At 39.1% G+C, this 21,201-nt stretch overlaps 1 protein-coding gene across 3 annotated transcripts in view; it reads right to left on the bottom strand.

The window, feature by feature from the left end:
- Window positions 1-16,732, bottom strand: part of SSH2 (slingshot protein phosphatase 2) — a 229,450-nt gene extending 212,718 nt beyond the window's left edge. Inside the window, exons 1-2 of one of the 3 annotated variants that reach the window (XM_065908718.1) lie at window positions 16,611-16,720; window positions 10,727-10,785 (exon numbers count right to left, since the gene is read on the bottom strand). In XM_065908718.1, the coding sequence (XP_065764790.1) occupies window positions 10,727-10,729 (3 nt within the window). In that variant the 5' untranslated portion in view covers window positions 10,730-10,785; window positions 16,611-16,720. Of the gene's footprint in view, window positions 1-10,726; window positions 10,786-16,610 lie in introns of all 3 variants that reach the window. The other 2 variants (XM_065908717.1, XM_065908721.1) reach the window with 2 other exon arrangements.
- Between the last annotated feature and the right edge of the window lie 4,469 nt (window positions 16,733-21,201).

Below are 21,201 nucleotides of genomic sequence, written 5' to 3'. Positions count from 1 at the left end.
GTTGCTTCTTGACCTGGATACAAATTTCTCAGGAGGCAGGTAAAATGGTCTGGTATTCCCATCTCTTGAAGAAATTTCCACAGTTTATTGTAATCCACATACACAGTCAAAGGCTTTGGCATAGACAATAAAGCAGAAGTAGATAGTTTTATGGAATTCTCTTGCTTTTCCTATGATCCAACATTTTTTTTGAATGTTGGCAATTTGATCTCTGGTTCCTCTGCCTTTTCTAAATCCAGCTTGAACATCTGGAAGCTCATGGTTCACATACTGTTGAAGTCTGGCTTGGAGAATTTTGAGCATTATTTTTCTAGCATGTGAGATGAGTGCAATTGTGCAGTAGTTTGAACATTCTTTGGCATTGTCTTTTCTTGGGATTGGAATGAAAACTGACATTTTCCAGTCCTGTGACCACTGCTGAGTTTTCCAAATTTTCTGGCATATTAAGTGCAGCACCTTAACAGCATCATCTTTTAGAGTTTGAAATAGCTCAACTGGAATTCCATCACCTCCACTAGTTTTGTTCGTAGTGATGTTTCCTAAGGCCCACTTTACTTCACATTTGAGGATGTCTGGTTCTAGGTAAGCATTCCATTTATTATCACTTTGTTGTTTAAAAGCCTTTACACCATACATTTATAAGCAAGTTAAAAAATTGCATTAGAAAAATCAAAGTATTCTGTGTAAATGACATACATCACAACTTAAACAATAAAAAAGAAAAAAATTAGCATAGCATATTTCTGGGCATCATGTTAATTTTGGGTTTTAAATTTGGAAGCAGTAATGTTAAGAGTTTTTCCTTGAAATACAATCCATAATTCTCATCTTAAACCCCTAAAATAGTGACATTATTCCCTTGGCTACACTCATTTGTTATAAATTTTGGCTGGTGTGGCAGGAAAAAAACATCATCATTGGTCCATGTTTCACATCAGAAGTCAAGCTAAGCCCTGGACAACCTCCATTTTTTCATCTTTAAACATCACATGCTATACCTATAGTAACAACACAGCTGCCATTTATTGAAGGCTTAAAAGGGCCAGGTTCTAAGCTAAGCATCTCAAAATGGTAACTCCGGAGTTGTATCAAATATCCATTCAAATTGTGCTAATTTGATTACATATGCTCAGAAGAGAATAAATATGAATGAAAATAAATGTTATTGTTTACTGCACATGATTTTAGTACATGCCATACCTTCAACAAGTGCATGCAACAAAATGAGCATGAGATGGGAGAAACTGTGCCCCGTCAGATACTCTCAGTTACAAAGTTGTATGCTAATAACATGGGTATTGTTCTTTACGGGTGATTTAAGGGATTTTTTTTTCAAGATTAATTTTGACTATAATTTGACTTTTTCCTATATGTTAACTCTCAAACCCTGCTAAAGTGGGACTTCACTGTATCTCATTTGGTCCTCATAAAGACTCTATAAAATAAGTAAAAGTATTTACCCTATCTTAGAGAAGAACTGATGCTTCTGAACTGTGGTATTGGAGAAGACTCTTGAGAGTCCCTTGGCCTGCAAGGAGATCCAACCAGTCCATCCTAAAGGAAATCAGTCCTGAATATTCACTGGAAAGATTGATGTTGAAGTTGAAACTCTAATACTTTGGCCACCTGATGTGAAGAGCTGACTCATTTGAAAAGACCCCGATGCTGGGAAAGATTGAAGGCGGGAGGAGAAGGGGATGACAGAGGATGAGATGGTTGAATGGCATCACCAACTCAATGGACATGAGTTTGAGTAAACTCCGGGAGTTGACGATGGACAGGGAGGCCTGGCGTGCTGCAGTCACACAACTGTTGTGTGCAGGACACAACTGAGCGACTGAACTGAACTGAGAGAAGAATTAATAAGCAGAGAGACTGTGCAACTTGCTTGGCAGAGATAGGATCCAACTAGCTCTTTCTGATTCTGATTGTGATCTGATTTCAGATCCACAGCGTCTGCACTTAACCACTATGCTATATTGCAATATTCTATGTCCATTTTCCAGATGAAGAATGAGAGGCACAGAAAAGATTAAGCAAACTTGTCCAATATTACACTGCTAGCAAGTCTTTATAGCAGGACTTAAACACAAACTAAGTGGCCCACAAGATAAATCTGGGCCACAGATATGTTCTGTTTAGCTCCCAAAATACATTTCTTTAAATTTCATTGGTGGTTATGAGAGACAAAGTTGGATAATAGCCCTCCCAAACATCTCCCTGCTGCCACTCGACAATTAAGACGGAAAGCCATAGGCGTGCACTCCCAGGTTCTCTTGCAGCTAGAGATAGCCATGGAACCTAAGCTCTGGCCAGAGACTTAAAGAGAAGTCTGCTAGGAACTGAGTTGGTTTCCAGGAAAACTTTTGCTTGCCTAAGTAAAAGTAAAGCTAACTGTTGGCACTGTATCTTTCACTTCTTGGATCAAACACGGATGTACTGCCAGGAGCTACAACAGACATTTTTTAGGCGAAGACGAGTATAAAAATGGGACTCCAACATACTATTAATGACAGAACAGAAAGATGTAAAGAACTTGGATCGTGATGGTATTGTTAAGCTGCTGAGTGAGTTAGTCCTCAACTATATATCTTTGGATTTCCTGCTAGACAAACCAAAAATATTCTTATGGTTTAAAATTGGTCTTTTGTTACTTGTAGCCAAAATCTCTCCCAGACAATCCAGTTGCCAACATTTAAAAATCAAGAAATTCACATGACAGTCTGCATTACTAGTGTTTCTTGAAATAGAAGATTTTTCCCTCAACACTGGGTCTGCATTCTCACTTGGTCACAATTGGTAGCCTCTGACAAGAGAGTTTAAGGTCTCCAGCTTACCGCAAGCCCCATTTAGTCAGCTTCATTAATTTCAGTCACCTGTCTGATCCCACCACATTTAAATATATGACCTTCTGTAATTACATCTCTCAGCATGTCTAGCCTAGAATCCACATGACCACCTGAATGTCTAACATCTCAGAAAACTTCCAATCAATTTCTACTAAAGGCATAGTCCACAGTTTTTACTACAGCAAAAACTCCTGAAACTGCCCAAAAGTTGAGTTATTTTGAACTTTATCCCTTAGAACCAAACTTTGGAAACGATTTAACAGGAATTAGGATAGTTAATTTTCTAGTTTTGGAACTCTGTGGAACCCTAGGAAACAATATTTATGAATAAACTCCCAGATTTCAAGAGTAATCAAAGGTCCAAGAAACATCCTGGATTTGTTCCATAGAAGTAGCAAAGAAATATAAAAATCACTGTAACCAAAACCCCCCAAACAAGAGACTGGTTGTGATTTAGTAATCTTAACAGGTATGTGAGCTTGCACCACCACTGCACATTACTGGTAAAAGGCTTAGGATTCTGATATCCAAACCTATTAAGATAGAATTTTACACAAACCTCAAATGCCACAGGTAGGGATGATGTTGTGGGACACTTCAAAAAAACTGTCATTTAGGATAGCTACATAATGGAACCTTTCACGAGAAGCAGTTTCAAGACATGATATATATCTCAACTGCCAAGAGACCATTTCTTGTCAATTCTTCAGACAAAAACATACATGAAAGGCTGAATTACTTTAAATATCACTCGTGTGCTCAGTGAGCACTGGACTCATATGCTTAGTGCAAAACTTCACTGTGTCTTTATCTAAAAATAATTTAGATAGCTTTAATGGTAATTGTAGACCACCACAAACAGTTTTCTCTATCTTCAAATGTACATCATTACATATTACTTCATTACCATTACAAAGATAGTTGTGTCAATTTCAATCCAGGGTGTACAACTTGTCATAAAGTGATACATCTGAAAGTAATACATATTTGACACAATTCAGTGAAGACCCAAATACATCATCTATAATAAATTTGCTTTGGAAGCAAAGCTTCCAAATCATATAATCTTAATCTTTAAAAATTAAATACTATAAGTAATTCTGTGCGAAGAGCAAAGAATTAAATCTACTTAACATTAGTAATCACTAGCTGTTACTGAACACTCACTATGCTATAGTCCTAGACATTGTGTTAAGCATTCATTTAGTTATTTCATGAAAGCCAACAATAATTCTTTAAGATAAGGAAACTGAAGCTCAGAAAGGTGATCTTCCCAAGGTCTACACCTAGTAAGTGGGAGAGCTGGGATTTTTAACTCCAGAATCTGGCTCTAGAACCTAAAGTCAATTTAACCACTATGCTACATTATAGCCTACTCCCTTAAGAACAAGAACGTAAGACATAAAATCATTATTAAATTAGCCAGAGAGGGAAACTGTCCTTTGGGGTCTGGATTTGGCAGGGAAGAAAAGGTATACTGAGGATCAGTGTACACAATACTTCTTCAGAGAAATATAACCAAGAAAGTAGCAGCATTAAAAGAAAATTATTTCGATATCAGTGTCACATTGGTTACTGATCTTGAAGAAATTCCGCTCTCAATTTCCAGAATGGTATTTCAAAAAGTCAATAAAAAAATCAAGTGACGTATGCAAAAAGCAAAATGAGAAAAGAGAATTATCTAATTTTAGGGAGGGGTCAGGAGATAATTATAAGGCATTTTCTCAACTATTGACCCATATATTTTCAAATAACACTTTTGTATATTCAAAAATTTTCCAAAGGCAATTATCCATTTCAATAATTTTTCTCCTTGTCCTTGAATTTATGACAAGTGATCTAATTCTACACTATAAGGTTTCATTCTGGAGTCCAGACAGCCATTGCAGCAAAGTTATTTCTAATTAGAGAATCACTATCATGGTTATTTCAGAAATGTGAGCCACAAATAGAATACAAAATTTAAAAGTACAAAATCAAAGAGGAGATTTCAGTGTATCAGCAAAAAGAAGAAAGAGTAAAACACAGAACCTCAATCATCCAATTTTCTAGATCACATGTTCAAGACAAGGTAACTTGTTTTTAAAAAGAATACACTGTACTAGACGCTTAAATGTACACCATAGGGACTTAATAAATGTCTGCAAAGGAATGCCATTCAATAAAGAGAAAAAAAAATCTATGAAAAAAAAAATGTAAGCCTGGGACCTGTTAAAACACTGTTTTCCTCTAAGCACCATGAATCATCTGAAAAGACAACTGGAAACAAACCAAAGACTTAATTTCATGAGCAACCGTTCTAACTGCCATATACTGGTATTCTAAACAAGCTCATCAAACACAGAGGTTCAAATCATCCTTGGGGCCTTCCCTGGTGGCCCAGGAGTAAAGAATCCACCTGCCAAAGCAGGGGACACGGGTTGGATACTCGGTCCAGGAAGATCCCATGGGGCAGTTAAGTTTGTGTGCCGCAGCTACTGAGCCCGTGCTATAGAGCCCGAGAGCTGCAACTACTGAAGCCTGTGCACTCTAGAGCCCACACTCCACCGCAAGAGAAGCCACCGCAATGAGAAGCCGGTACACAGCAACTAGACGGCAGCTCCTGCTCGCCGCAACTAGAGACAAGCCCATGCAGCAAGGAAGACCCAGCACAGCCAAAATAAATAATAAAACTCCTTTTAAAGTTTAAAAAAATCATCCTTGGACCTTTAAACTTCTTCATTTTGTGCCACAATTATATCCTTCTATAAGACAATTTTAAGAACACAATAAGATATTTTCTCAGTTTTGTTCAATGAAATTTTCTCATTTTTTTAAGAATGAGAAATTATTATAGATTAAAATCTCACAAAAATGGTGCTTAAATGGATATCACCTAAGAATACTTTCTTTCTCCTAAGAGCCTCATATTTCATCGTTAAGATTCTGTATCCTGCAAGAATGTTTTTTAGGCAAGTGGAGGAGTTCCTGGGTTTTTCAGCCACACCTTGCCTAACCAAACTTCCTTTACAGCCTGTACAGCTTCCTTTGAAGTTTAATTGGAAACCACATAATCAGCATAAAAGTGCTCAGAGTTGAGAAAGTTGCAGCTTGTAGAAAACAGATCAAAAAGACAAATCAAAATATTGTGCTCATAGAAATCTTAAGGCAATCCTTTTCAGCACTCTCTCTAGGAAGAAATAGGTTGTCTCTATTTTCTGACAAGGTTCAATAATAAAAACTGTAATCTAAATGCAACCAAAGTCTGAACCAAAGCTCTCTTATTATATCATATGTGAGTTTATCCAGTTGCTTTGGAAGTACATCTTCAAAAAGCTGCATTCAATTTCTACTGCCAACTCCTGGTATAGCCAGATTAGACAGATCATTCTTCTCAACTATTATTTCCTTGTCATTGTGTTGTTCAGTTGCTAAGTCGTGTCTGACTCTTTGTAACCCCGTGGACTGCAGCATGCCAGGCTTCCCTGTCATTTATTATCTCCCAGAGTTTGCTCAAACTCATATCCATTGTAGTCAGTGATGCTATCCAACCATCTCATACTCTGTTGCCCACTTCTCATCCTGTCCTCAATTCTTCCCAGCATCAGGGCCTGTTCCAATGAATCAGCTCTTTGCATCAGATGGCCAAAGAACTGGAGCTTCAGCTTCAGCATCAGTCTGTCCAATGAATATTCAGAGCTGATTTCCTTTAGGATTGACTGGCTGGATCTCCTTGCAGTCCAAGGGACTCTCAAGAGTCTTTTCCAGCACCACAATTCGAAAGCATCAATTTCTTAGAAAGCATTATTTCCACATACAAAGATACATTTAAGTCCATAAACACCTTTAAACACAGTGTCCTCAGATTCTCCATATTTAAAAAAAAAATCTGTCAATTTCTGTTCTGTTGTGCCACATGATTCATAACCTCGATCATTAAAAGCACCAACACATACAGCCTATGATACAAACTAAGGTGACCACTTACAAAGATCTGCTCTACCATAGAGCAAAACATCCAATAGATTAATATGCTGCTAAGCATGGCCTAGAAAAATTGATAAGTTCCCAAAGGGAAAAGATCTTTAAAGATTGTGGTTGCATTAATCATTCTTAATGGTACTCCAGGGTCATTACAAAATCATATACAACATACTCTGTCACAGAGATTGGCAACTAGAGCTAAGATGCCCCAATGTTTAAAACGTAGCTATTATTGAAGAAAAAATATACAAAAGAGAGGAAAAAGAGAAACTAATCCTTGAAATAGGCAGTTCATGTGAGTTATACTGTCATAAAACAAATATCCTACCCACCAAACTTGTGTTATAATGAAAAGTTGCTTAACAACCAAATAGCAACTCTAAATTACCATCATTATAAAAATGACTAATACTTCATGAGTGCATGCATATTTGGTGCCAGGCATGATGCTAAGGCACTTTAATTCTTATTTCTGTGCAAGAAGTACTATATTACCCCTTCACAGACGGGCAAACTGAAGCACAGAACTGTTAAGGGACTTGTCTAAGTCGAGTAAGTTCTAAAGGTGGGGTTCAGATTCAGGCAGGCTCTTTCCAGACGTTACACTCTTAACCACTGTGCTAAACTGCTTCATGTTGCTACAGGCATTTCTGAAGGCCTAAAAAGGGAGAAATGAAAATATTTTCAGGGATTCCCCACTCTCATGTGATTTATATTATAATCATTGGCAGACACTATTTTTAGTCTAAACCACAATCACTTTCTTAAACCTCAAAGAATCAGTGAGCTTCCCTAATAGATTAAGATAATGTGTTATGAGTTGCTAACCTGTGGTTTATTTTAATTCTTGCCTGAAACATGCTAAGTATCATAATTGTGGGAAAAGGGGGCTCTTCCAAATTGTTGCTCTTTCTATAAAAGTGTCTGAAGCAACAATTGGAGAATCATTGTTCTAATGATTAACTTGCACAGAATGTCTTCCCTTAAAGTTCAATAATTATAATTTCATACATTCACATGCATGAAACATTAAAAAAAGAGGTTGCTGTTGTTTTTAAGTGGGGGGAGGTATAGAGCAGGAAGAGGGACAAGGCAGTACCTACAAACACACACTCTGCAAAGACAGAAGCTTCTATGTCTGGCTACCATGCCTTAGACAACAAGTTCTACAATCATCACCCTGTGGAGAAACTGACTTCTAATTGTGAATGGAACTGAAAGAGATTAACACTTAATATTTGGAAGTAATAAACATATCTTTCATTTTCTTAGCTCCAAAAATCTTTTGCTCCTCCAACTTTTCCAATTAATCCATTAAACATTCTCTGTCCAGTATCTTGTAGAAAACTGACATCTCCTTCCCATCCATGCTCACACTTTTGTGCTTCTCCTAGTCCCCTCACCATCCGAGGGTTTTGTTTTGTTTTAATTCATGCTTAGCTTATAGTTGCCTTCTCCTACTAGACCTATAAATTCTAAGGCAAGGACTCAGAAGTCCTTGCTGGCCTTCTTTGTCTTCCTCAAGGCTTACGCATCAATTATGATCACTACACTGTAATATAATTACTTATTTAATATACTCTAAGCTTCCTGAGGCCAGGGACTAACTGGCTGCTGGATCCCCAATCCTGGCATGAATGAGTAAATAAATAGATACCTTCAGAATCCAGTATAGCACAGGACACAAGAAGGCACAAAATTATCTTTAAAAAAAAACAAAAAAACCAAGCAGCTTCAAGAAAAAAATCAAGGCTGTAACACAGTAGATTACTTCTGCCCATTTCTTTCTAAGCATATCCTCTCCCACTAAGTAAGTGAAATTATTTCGCTTTCAGGAAATCTAGGGAATCATGGGAGCTTCCTCTACATTTTGAAGCCAAGATCACCTCACCTGACTTTCTCCTGACAAACAGGAAAACGAGGGGCACTGTGAACAGCAGCTGTGCTGCTCGGCTACACAAGAAAATGCAGGGCAGTTTGTAAGTGTATCTGAAAAGGATTCAGTGCTGAAAACCAGAGGAAGAGAATGGATGGCATTACCTACACAAAACAGCACTCATTACCTCCTTGCTGATTAACAAGACTCCTTAAGGTATCTCCTCCCACGTACACAGAACCGCTGGCATATTTCAAACTGGGTAGTCTTGTCAATAGACACAGAGGTTGTTTGTTTTTTTAAAGTAGTTTCCCTACTACTGCTAGGTTTCTTGAATGAGTGAACAAATAAATGAAAAATATGAACATGGAAATGCCTACTATGAGCTAGGCACTGTGTACCCAACATTACAGCAGGCATTTAATGGAAAAACTGCAAAATGCTAAGCCGCTGGAACCAGGAACATAGCATGAAATGGTGCTACACGGGACGGCAGTGTGGGCTCTGCATGGAGCCTTTTTCAGAATGGGCATAATCTAGAATCTGCTACCTTTCACTTAAAGCCACAGAAAAAGGACAAGAGACTTGAAGACACTTTTCGAGTACCAAAGGACTGCTCTTCCTTCAAACCAGTCAAATTTTAACATCTAAGCTAGTTTGTTTATTTTCTGTCCATGCAACTTAATGAATATTAAATAATAAGCAAGCTCCTGTGGGACGAGCAATGGAACTTCACTGGAACACACTCTGGCTTGTACTCTAATGCAGTGTTTCTCAGAGATGGAATTAGAAAAAAGGAGTGGTTGTTACATAAAATGAACTGGGACAAGTTAACTACTTGGAACAAAATTAATTTAGTATTCATATTATGCAGTAAAACTGAGTATAAACGTAATCTACAAAACAACTTAAGAAAATACTAGTGAATATTTCTCTGTTCTATTGATGGAAAATTGAACAAAGCAGAAAAACAATGGAAACACACAAAGACTTTGAAATGACAGTTTTAAGGTGTTTTAATGTCTGTACAGCAAAATGAATAAAAAACAAAATGGCAAATGAAAACCAAGGCAAAACATGCAACGTAATAGAAAAAGATTAATGTTATAAGTATATGAAAAATATTTACAAATCAATATGGCAAAAATAACTATCCACAAAGAAAGCGAGGCTAATCACATGGCTGACTTAAACAGAGACTATAAAACAAACAACAATAAGTTATTTGAAAAATGTTTAACTCCTGATTTAAAAAAAAAGAGGTAACTTAAAACAACAAAATACTAGTGGTGAAGAGAGTTCTGGGGTCAGACACCAGAACTATAACCGTTGGCAAAGTTTTACTTTACTCATTTTACTTCCTTGAGATTCAATTTTCTTTGTAAATTAGAGATAATAATAACTACACCACAGGAGTGATGTAAAAATTAAACAACTGAGGACTTCCTCAGTGGTCCAATGGTTTAGACTCCATCTTCCAATGCAGAGGGTATAGGTTTGATCCCTGGTTACGGAATTAGGATCTCACATGCTGCACGGTGCAGCCAGAAAAAATTAAACAATATAAAACAATATAATGCATGTAAGGTATTTAGCACAGTGTTTGGTACACAGTAAATGTTCAATAAACAAGAGCTATTATGATCAAAAAAAGAATGATGACAACATTCAGGGTTGATAAGGGTACAATGAAGCAGACATTTTTATACACAGCTTGTCAACAAAGCTTGATTCGACCTAAAACAGCACTATGTATCAAAAATCTTAAGAGTAGTCATATTTTGGGGGCTTCTGGAAACAAAATAATGCTTAAAAACAATGGAAAAATTGCTAATTATGACTATATCCATCAATCCATCCATTGATCCGTAGTCCAGTATTTTTGACCCTGGTGATTCAAAAATATATCAATAAACCAAGCCCCTGGCTGAAAGGCTAGTTAGGGAGATAAGCAATCAAACGGTCAAGTACAATAAAGAGATAAGAGCCACGACGGGTAAGTATAGGGTGCTATGGTGCACGTGGAAGGAGCACCTACCATAGTCTGGGAGTGGAGTCAGGGAAGCTTCCCAGAAGGAGTGACATTTAAGCTGAGACCTGAAGGATGAGTAGGAATTAGTCAGGTAAACAGATGAGGGAAGGTGTTCCAGGTAAAGGGAACAGCATGTGCAAAAGCCTAGAGATCCAAGGGAGCATGGCAGGTCAGCTTGACTGAGCAGTGTGCAAGGCAGGGACTTGGGAAGAGACAAGGCTGAAGAGGTAAGCAAGGTTATCTTATTAAAAGTCTTGCGAGCAAAACTCTGGAGTGTAGACTTTATTCTAAGGGCAACACAAACACTTAAAAATCAAACAGTTTTAATAAATAAAGGGTTAATATTCATAATGTACCAGGAGCATACACAGGCTGAAAAGGATGCACAGTTCATAAAATGGAAATACAGGATTGTAGTTGAATAACTCTGGAAGTTTACTAAAAATCACTGAATTGTACAGCTATTAAAACAGGTTTATTTTAGGGCTTATAGACTGTACTTCAATAAAGCTATCTTTCTAAAGAAAGTTAACAGAAATGCCTAATAAACATCTCAAAAATATTCAACTTGTCTAATAATAAAATACATATCAAGCCAACTAGGTACTACTGTTTATCCTCAAAAATTATCAATGATTAACAATAAAATGAGAATATGCAGTGTTAATAAAGCTAGGAGAAATGAGCATTCTTACACTATGTTGTTTTGGAGTAAATGTTAATTGGAAACAACCTTCCTAGAAAGTATAAGTATATAACAGGAATCATAAAATTGTTTATACTCTGAGATCCTGTAACTGTATTTCTTGAAACTTTAATAAATGTTCCAAAATGTTGTCAAATATTTATGCACAATGATGGTCACTGCAATGTAATTTAAAAGTTGGAAAAAACCTAAATATTCATCAATAATGGAAAGGTTAGAATGAGTTACAACTACTCAATGCAGCCATTTAAGTGATTTGGTATACACCCATGATATATATAAAACTTTTTTTAAAAGCATACAAAATTATACATACAGCAACACTTCAGCTATATAAAAATACACGCTCAGCTGTATGGCACATATCTTTCATTCTCTTTTCTGTGCTTTTCCATATTTTCCAAATTTCCTACAGTTGGCCTGTATTATTTCTATAGGTTAAGAAAATTTCTAAAGCTGTCTTTGAAAAACTAAAAAGCATCACTTTTATTTTATATAAGTCAATTTCATATTTTATGGCTTTATTTGCTCTGCCTAGAGAGAGAGGCGTGGTCATATTTGAATATATGTAATTCAATAATATCTACTTATCCCACATCCCCACTTGTATATATATAGATAAATGAATTTCCCAATTAAAATGTGCATCTTAAACATCAAGACTTTGGTGAAACTTGAATGGGTCTCTATCTACAAACACAATTTACTCAATCCTGACTGCTTAAACCAAGACAAAATAAGATTAAGCTTTCTTATAAAGATTTGGGGTCATCGTTATAACTATATAATAGCTGCTCTAAAGGGGTACTGGGTCTTAGAGAAATATACTTATCCTTAGATTAAGTAGTCCCTAACTGCTAAATTTTTTCCTTGGGTCAGCTATTTATAGGTTTTCTTCCTCTGCCCTTGCTGTAAAAACATCAACTATCATTTTCCAGAACTATTAAGGAGCCTGCCTTTAGCAGCACCTGACCTTTTCCATTCATATTTTGCTGCTGGTAATCTTCTAAGAGTATAGAAACTAAATATTCAAGTTTATAAGATTTCTGTGTAAACTAAGAGAGAACAGGCTTCAAATAAGGGTATTACCAAAAAATGATTTGTACAGACTTGGATGATTCTGTTCTAGACAGTCAAAACAGACAATATATAAATGAACTCAAAAGACAGTGTGAGTTCTCAATTGCATCTCACGTCTTGATTCCTTTACTGGCAGTCAAGTTCTCAGGACCAGAAACCAATATGCTGTTTGTCTTACTACACAATGGAAAGAGATATGAACCAGGAGCCATGGAACTTGGTTCTAGTGCTAGATCTTATCCCAACCAGTTTTGTCATCTTCAGTAAGCCTTTTAACATTGATATCTGTCCTGTGTAATTTCTGAGGCTATTCTAGAATCAAATCGGACCATGAACACAAAACATGCTGAAAAGTATATAGCACTATACAAAAACAAAAGATTTTTATGGTATTTCACTGTGTTTATATAACCCTGGGTCAATATAGATATCTGTTCAGAAAATTCATACCAGAAAGATAGAAGGTAAGAGATCATTCTTAAATTGCTTCAATTAATTAAAACCATCTATTATCTGGGAAGAACAATATATTCCAAGAGTTGGCAGCTCTGATCCCTCCTCCCCGATATCCAATAAGCCCCAGGTTCTGTGTGTCTTTTCTACAGTCCCTTGCATTTGTCCTTCTCTTTCCCATTCCCAGTTCAAGTCTTTACTATTCACACCTAGGCCACCGTAACAGCCTCTAACAGGCTCTACTCACGCCTTTTCTCCCTCTCTCAACTCCCCTGGCCCATAGCTGGTGGATCAGTTTTCTTAAAACACTACTGTGATCATATTTGCTCAAAACCTCTAAGGACTCTCTATTACCACCTCTGTCAAGTTCAAATTCCTAAGCTCAGCAGTCCCTTTGCAGCCCTAGCTGCCTCCTCAGCTTTATCTATTACCACTCTTCCAAACAAATCCTTCCTCAAACTGGTCTATTTAAATCTCCTCAGATATGCCTTGTATGTTTCTGTCGCTGAGTCTTGGTGTATACAGCTTCTCTCCACCTGGAACACTTTCTACTCCCCAGCTTCTATCTCAGTCTATAAACACTCAACCTCCCCTTAAAGGCCTAGTTCAAGAGTCACCTAACTATGTTATATTCTCTTTTGATTCTCAAGAAGGAAAAAGATGGAAGATTCTAAAGTTACATACATCTGGGTTTGAATTACATCTTCAACAGCTGAGTGTCACTGGGTACATTCCTTAATAGCTCTTTGCCTCAGTTTTATCAGTAAGATGGGGATAAAAGAAATTTCCCTTGAGCATGCTGTGAAGAGTAAATAATCTGTGTAAGGTAGTTACATGTTAGATACTGGTTTGGCTACTATTGCCACTAGTGAATTTATCTTAATTTGAATTCATACAATACTTATGGCCATTTACAAACTGGCTGTTGCTATACATTTAGTTTCATTCCTCTCACACTCCTTTTCTACTCTCTCATCTCATTCTTGCCCCTCCTCTAGTCTCTATGCCTTCCCTCTCCACCTCCCTCCCAAGATTACATGACCCTGAAGAACAGGGTCAATATCTTACACATCTTACTACTATAATAGTCATTCACACCCAGTAGATGATCAATAGATTTGTTTAATCCCTAAAGAAAAAACACTGAAGAGCTGACAGTATTAAAATGTCTTACCTCCTATTGTGAAACACTGTAACAGAATGCTTAAAATGATAACAACATCTAAATCTCCAGTCTCACAAAATTAAATCTCTCCTTTCATGGTTCTGTAGATTGTTTCTGCTCTCTCTCAAAACAAACAACTCAACTTTTCCATGTAGCAAGAGACACAACAGCAAAAATATCCAAGTCAGACAGCAGTCGAATACTGGAATACAAGGAACATGACAAAACTCAGCTGAAAAAACTCTGGGTGAAGTGGAACAGGAAGACAACTTAAAGGGAAAGGTAACTGCTCATAGTTATGCTGACAACACTGACTGTTTCACACATACACACACACACACACACACCCCAGTACCAGGATTCCTTTTCTCCCAGGGTTATATATAAAATGAAATAATCAGGCTACTATAGCAAGTAGATGTAGAAATATCAGTCATTTAGCTCAAGAACTGAGCTTACCCATGATCAATTTAATTACCTATATCAAAGTGCCTATTAACATACCTCAGGATTCTAAAATAAGCAAGTGTTGGCTTACGAAGTTATATCAAACAGATATGGTATTACTGTATACTAATCATTCACCTCAAGAAAATAAGTATAATAACATGATATACATATATTATTATTACAGCATCAATTGTTTTCCAAGGAAAAGCATGTCAATATAATTCTGGTTTCTGGTTTACTTGCTCGACTCAACTAACCTGTTGCTCTCTCAGCCAAAATCAGGCCTGGTAACCACTATCCTCAAAAGGTTTACAAGGAGAGTGAATTAAGCTGGTCTGATGGTATGTTAATGATTTTCCAAAAACTAGCATCAAGTACCACATATAAGAATAACATATATTAAATTTCCAATCTTATGATACTTGTCTTCAGAAGACCCTCAAGTATTTTACTAGCTTTCAAGTGCAGTTATTCTAAAATCACATGATCTTAAGAGTTAGAAAGAGCCCTTACACCATCTCCTAGGCCAAAGGACCTCCAGCCTTTTGTTTGAACCTTTCCAAAATGAGCACTCACTATTTTGCAAGGCAGTCCACCCAACTGTTACAAAGTTCTTTCTTAGCATGAAAATCTGCCTCCCTAAACTTCTATCCAAGGATCCCAGTTAGTTCTGCAAACAACACAAGGTAAGGTAACCTCTGAAGTATAATCACTTCTAGAATAGGATATAGCTGCCAATTTAGTCACACAAAGTGCAAAAGCTGGCTCAGGGGGGAAAAAAAGGAAACCACCACACACTACACAACAACATTTTGAAATTCAGGAAACTATGTTGAAATCACAAACCAGCATGTTTTCAAGATGTCAAAGCGCACACCTCAGTTAATATATAAATTAAGAGTAACCCGAATTTTTTACAGTGGAAGGTGTTTCAGTGTATACTGAATACGTGTTTGCAAGTTGAAACTACTAAACCCACCAACCTAGATTTTAAAATTACAGTTCTGTAGGAAGTTCCAAATGGTTTTTCCAATTTCTCATATATTCATTCCATCTATTTCCCTCTAAAACATCTGGATTTTTTTTTTAAGATCCCATTTCGCCCCACTGGTGCAATATTTCATTTTAAAAAATAAATATTTCCAGAAAGAAAAAAAAAAGCCTAAAAGAATGAAGCGTAAAGAAGTGGGGGTGGGGCGAAGGCAAAGAAGGGCCCAGCAGGAAAAGGCTGGTTACTGGGTATTTTCCTTCTGGAAGCACGCTTCACTGGCACTGGCATCTGAAGTAACGAGCCGTACAAACACGACTCGAGAACAAGAACGATCATGAGCAATGAGTGTGATGCATTAATGCCTGTGAGATGTAACTGAATTGGCACTGGTCATCAAGCAGCGCCAGATGCTTCAGGACCTCGCCGAGGAAAGGTGAGAGGTCCAAGGAGCAGAGACCCCCGCCACCCTCTGGGGGAGGGGAGATGGCGAGAACCCTAGGAGTAACTACCGTTCAGCCGTCCAATGCAGCCCAACGCACAGGACACAAGAAAGACAGCAAGTGACCAGGGGGAAGGCAGACGCCCGGAGAGCCCGAAGAAGGGCGGGCCGTGGGCGAAGACGGAGCGGCTCCCTGAAATGGGTGCGGGCAAGGGGATGTGGGTGTGGGTAAGGGGCAAGGCAGGAATCCCGGGGTCCTCTCCCTGCAGCAGAGCAACAGAGGGTAAAAGGAAGGGGGAGGGTGAAAAGCAAGAATGACTCATTCCCGAAAGGAAGTGCTCAAGCCAGAAGAAAGCATGCCACAGGGGGCTTCGGGGTGAGGGTGGTGAGGCGCTAGGTGCTCAGAGTGACGGGGGCACAAATCAACGCCCGGTAGTTCCTGCGGCTCGCCTTTCAGATGGGGGGTGTGGGGGGTTCGCGGCAGCCGGGTGCCAAGGCCTGGGAAGCGGCGCGGCGCGTGCGCAGTGGCGCTCGGCGGGACCCGCTGAGGCAAAGCGGAGCCGCAGTGACAGAAGCGAGCGGAGCGGCTGCCGGGAGGCGACTCACCGAGGCGCAGGGGCTGGAGGTAGTGCTGGGGGTAGGCGACCGCTGGACCGTGACCAAAGCCATCTAGGCGCTGCTGGGCTGTTCCGGGCAGGGCATTCTTGTCCCGAGTGTGGGGGGGCGGGAGGGGGACGGAGCCGGGATGGGGCAAAGGGGTGTGGGGTGGGGGTGAGGGGAACGGGGAGGAGGAGGAGGAGGCCGCGCGAACGGCCGCAGACTCCGCACCCACCACCGGACTCTCGCAGACTGACGCGCCGAGCGGGCGGCTGGCTGGCTGGCGGGCGGTTCGGCAGCTGCGGGGCACAATGAGCGCTCCCAGTGCGCAGGCGCCACCTGTCAGCAACCGCCTCTCCCCTCCTCGCGCGCCGCCGCCTGGCCGTAACCCTTGAGTTGCCGGAAGCCGGCCGGGTGCGTGCGCCTCGGGCCGCCGCCCCCTCTAGGGGTTTCCCCCTGGGCTCCGGGAATCGCGCGGGTTAGGCCGCGCTGAGAGTTGGAGGAGGTGGGTTCGGGAGCGGGTTCTGCGGCTGGGGAGGGGGTGTCGCTGGCCCCACTCTTGAAGGACAACCTCCCCCCCACCCCCACCCCGAGGTTGGGCGCACAGCTTAACCCACCTTAGTGAGAAGAAACGGAGGTGAAAATCCTGAGGCGAACCAGTTTCCGGGTGGGAAAGGGCGCCGCGGGGTTTCAAACACTTCCTCTGAGCGTGGATGGGACTTTCTGGGCTAGAGACCTTACGGTTGACCCGGCTCTCGAGGGCTTTTTTCTGAGCTTTCCCACCCTTCCGCTCTGAGTCCATGTTTTATGATGAGACTTTTTGAAAGAAAGAAGGATTTGTAATTTTATACCCCGAGAGTCTCATGGTACCCTCGTTCTTCCTCTGATACCCGGGCCCATGTCTGAGGGCTCATTCATTATTCCTGAAGTGCAGGGAGGCCGAGAGAGACTGGGGGAAGCCGAGCAAGCTGGGCTCACGGAGTTACGAGGGTCCAACCTGCTATTTACCTCCCACTTGCTTCCTGCTGGGAAGAAAGTCTCTTGATTAAACAGGATTTGCTCGTTGGGGTTTTCCTTCTCTTCGTCTCTAGATTTCATTATTTCATTATTTCGACACATGCGAAATGTCGATTGAATATTCTAAAGAAATAGTCTTCTAAAAGATAAATCATCAGCTGAACCTAAGCCAAGAAGATAATGAAAAATCAAAATTTAAGGGGGGCGGGGGTGGAAATCGCACCCTGTAAATACCATGGATTGATTACACAGAGAAAGAGAGTTGACAAAGCTATTTCTCAATTTGAGTGGATGTGCTGGTAAATACCACCATATATAACATGTCCGTAAAACGCAGACATTCAGGAGTTGGCAGTGATTAACCCACCGCCACTTGTTTGTCACTCAAAGTCTCCTGGATCTTACTGCTTCTTGTAAATTGGCAGAGCTGCCTTGAGCTCTTTCTGGCCGCAGTATGGTTAAGTGCCACTGGAGCCCTCTGTGCTGAGCCTTTGTTCTCTCCCTGGGGCCCTGTGGTTGAAATAATTAGCAGGGAGGTTCCATGAGAATCAGACACTGAGGGTCCCTGTACTGTACCGTCCTCTGTCGAACGTACAGCAGAGAAGCCAGCTGGTAGGCTTTTGCCCCCTGGTGGTGGTCAAGAGTGCCTGCGAGCCAAAATTAAACAAAGATGTACGGTTCACAGATTAAACAATCTGACTGTGTTTTTCCCAGAGCTACTTAGTAAACAGGAAAAGAGCAGACAAAGTTCAGAAGTAAGAACTTTGAACCAATGCTTAGCAGATGAAACAGGAAGCTATATGCCTAGGAAAGAATTTTACGTTGCTGAAAGCTGAATGAACACAAATAAATGAAACATGGCTTATTAACCAAAGTATAGTTCTAGAAAAAAGTGTTATTCAAATTCTGTAAAGCAATTATCCTCCAATAAAAAATAAATTTTTTAAAAGTGTTTTTCAAATCAATAGGTCTTAGTAATGTACTTCTGACTCAGGGGCAGCAGCACTGATTATCTGCTTTTATGTAGCAACACCGTCTTAAATTCTTTTGGACAATGGTAATCTTACAGTGCAAAATAATCTTACAGTGGGAAAGAGCACACCTTAGCAATTAGAGATCTCGCTTCTAGTTCCTCGCCTCTGTAAAACCTTGAGCAAATGGCTTAAAGTTTTTGAGTTTTAGTTTATTTCTTCAACAGAGTTCTAACTCACAGGATTCTTGTTCTCAAGTGAAAAAAACGTGAAGTGCAATATAAACTGTAAAACCCCATGTGTAATTAAAATAATTTTGTTATTCTCTTAAGTTTGTTCCAAGTGCAGTCGGCATTTTCTGAGTATACCCTATGTTAGAAAATAGCATCAAGCAAAAAGGTAATAAAAATATTTTAGAATACATGATTCCGTGCCTTTTCTTAACATCAGGAAAAGTAGATCTGTGGTCAAGACATGTCTCATTTTTAGGTAGGTATAGAACATCTTTATTCACCACAACTGAGGTGATAAAATTCTGGTCAAAATTAGGATTGTAAGGTACCCAAATTCACGTAAGGTTTGTAATAGAAAGCTGATTTATCGACAGGAGAAATATCTTTTCCTGGTGTATGACTTTTTAAGGAAACTTAAGATTTGGAAGTTGTTGGTGCATGTTCATTGAGTCATTCACCATTAATTGAGAAAATAGTGTGTATCATATACTAGTCACTGTTTTAAAAACAAAAGTCTGTCTATCTCTCACAGCTTGTTAACAGTGAAAAACTCATCAAATAATTACAGTAGGCTTTAATGGTACTGTTGTTTCAGTCGCCTCTACTAGGCCCCATAGGAAATACATAAATGCATACATACATATATATATATATAAAAGAAATCTAGAAATGTACAAAGTGCTTTAGAAAAACAGAGAAGGTCTGGGCAAATGCATGCTTTATGATATGGCTTTCAGTCTTTGCCTACAGTCCCAGTACAGTCACATGGTGAACTGATCTGGATCCTTGTGCCATTGGAGTTCATTTAACCCTTAACTTGTATTACTGTTCTTCAGGGGTGAGATTATAAAAGAGCTTTTGCAGTTTCTGTGATCAGCTAGTTCTTAAACTTTGAGAACCTGATGAAAACTATTAACCATCTCCCCAGAAAGATGCACTTACATTTTTCACACACCCTGAAATCCATTAAGGGGCTCTAGGTTAAGAATCCTGATCTAAAGTTAAAAGCAGGGTTTTTCTGGTGGTCCAGTGGTTCACACTCTGCCTTGAAATGCAGGGGATGTGGGTTGGATCCCTGGTCAGAGAACTAAGATAACATATTCTGTGGAGCAACTACTGAGCCCATGTACCACAGCTAGAGAGTCCATGCACCACAACGAAAGATCCTGCATGCTGCAAGTAAGACCCAATGCAGCCAAATGAATAAATCTTAAAAAAATAAAATGTAAAGGAGTGGCTCTCAACCTTTTATCATGACATACATAGAAATCATGATGATATTTGTTCAGCACACTGGGATAAATTAGAGGGGATTTGGAAGCAATAATGTGAAGCTTGGTGAAAAAAAGCTATTTTCTCTATATAGTTATAATGTGAAAAAAAATTAAAGATATTAGTTTGATATTAAATATTGAATTTGCATAAGTTTCCAAATAAAGTTTGTCAAAATTTAATGAAAAACCCAAGATTGCTTCTATAAACATAACATTCTCTATGTAGGGTTTTATGATCGAAATGACTGCATCTAATTCCTGAACAAGACAGTTTGACAGTGATCACTTAGTAGTCATTATTGATGAGCATTTATATTCATCTTATATATATTGATGAGAACAAGTAGGTGATGAATTTAAAATAATTTCACAAATCAAAATTTACAAGCATAAATTATGTGTGATTAATAGCTCTTACTTTTTCCACACCAGAAAACATAATGTGATAATATCTTATGATAACATGACTGGATTTAGAATCCACTCAAACTTTTTCATATTAAGTATAATTTACAAAATAATGATGAAACTTCGATTCACAGAGTATGACTGTATTATGAGAGCAATAATTCCACAGCTAACTTGGATGTAACAAAAGGACACATCAGCCATAAGCAAAGGAAAGAATTCAATATATATGAAGAGATGGAGACCTGAATCCATGAGGAGTATCTGACAGACCTCCCTGCCTTTCTTGGCCACACATTAGGCTCTGAGTCCTGCTCCTTGAGTGTCTGGAACAAGCACTCCTCCAGCAGCTTCAGGGCTCAATGTTTGTGATGAGCAGCAATATATTCTCCAACAGGCCTATGAATGATTTAACAAGAATTATTAACTAGGTATGAAGTTAAGTGGGTGACTGAAAAACTAAAAAGAGAAATGTAAGGTATGACAGAGGTAGTGACTGTTACTACCTTTAGGGCTGAAAAACAACCTAAACAAAGGAATTAAAGAGAAAAAAAAATCACAAACTTGGAGGAGTGATCTCTCAGATCTCTGGGAAGGCACTTCCTGACTGGTGTTGGTGTCTCTGAGCTTAGATGGGGATGCTTGAGGGGACCCAGAAGTCTGGGCCCCAGACCTCTACAGTAGAACCCTGGCTGGT

Source organism: Muntiacus reevesi, chromosome 18 (genome assembly GCF_963930625.1).
Source record: "Muntiacus reevesi chromosome 18, mMunRee1.1, whole genome shotgun sequence".
Classification (NCBI taxonomy): domain Eukaryota; kingdom Metazoa; phylum Chordata; class Mammalia; order Artiodactyla; family Cervidae; genus Muntiacus; species Muntiacus reevesi.
The sequence above is the reverse complement of the archived record's forward strand: the minus strand, read 5'-3'. Positions and strand labels throughout refer to the sequence as shown.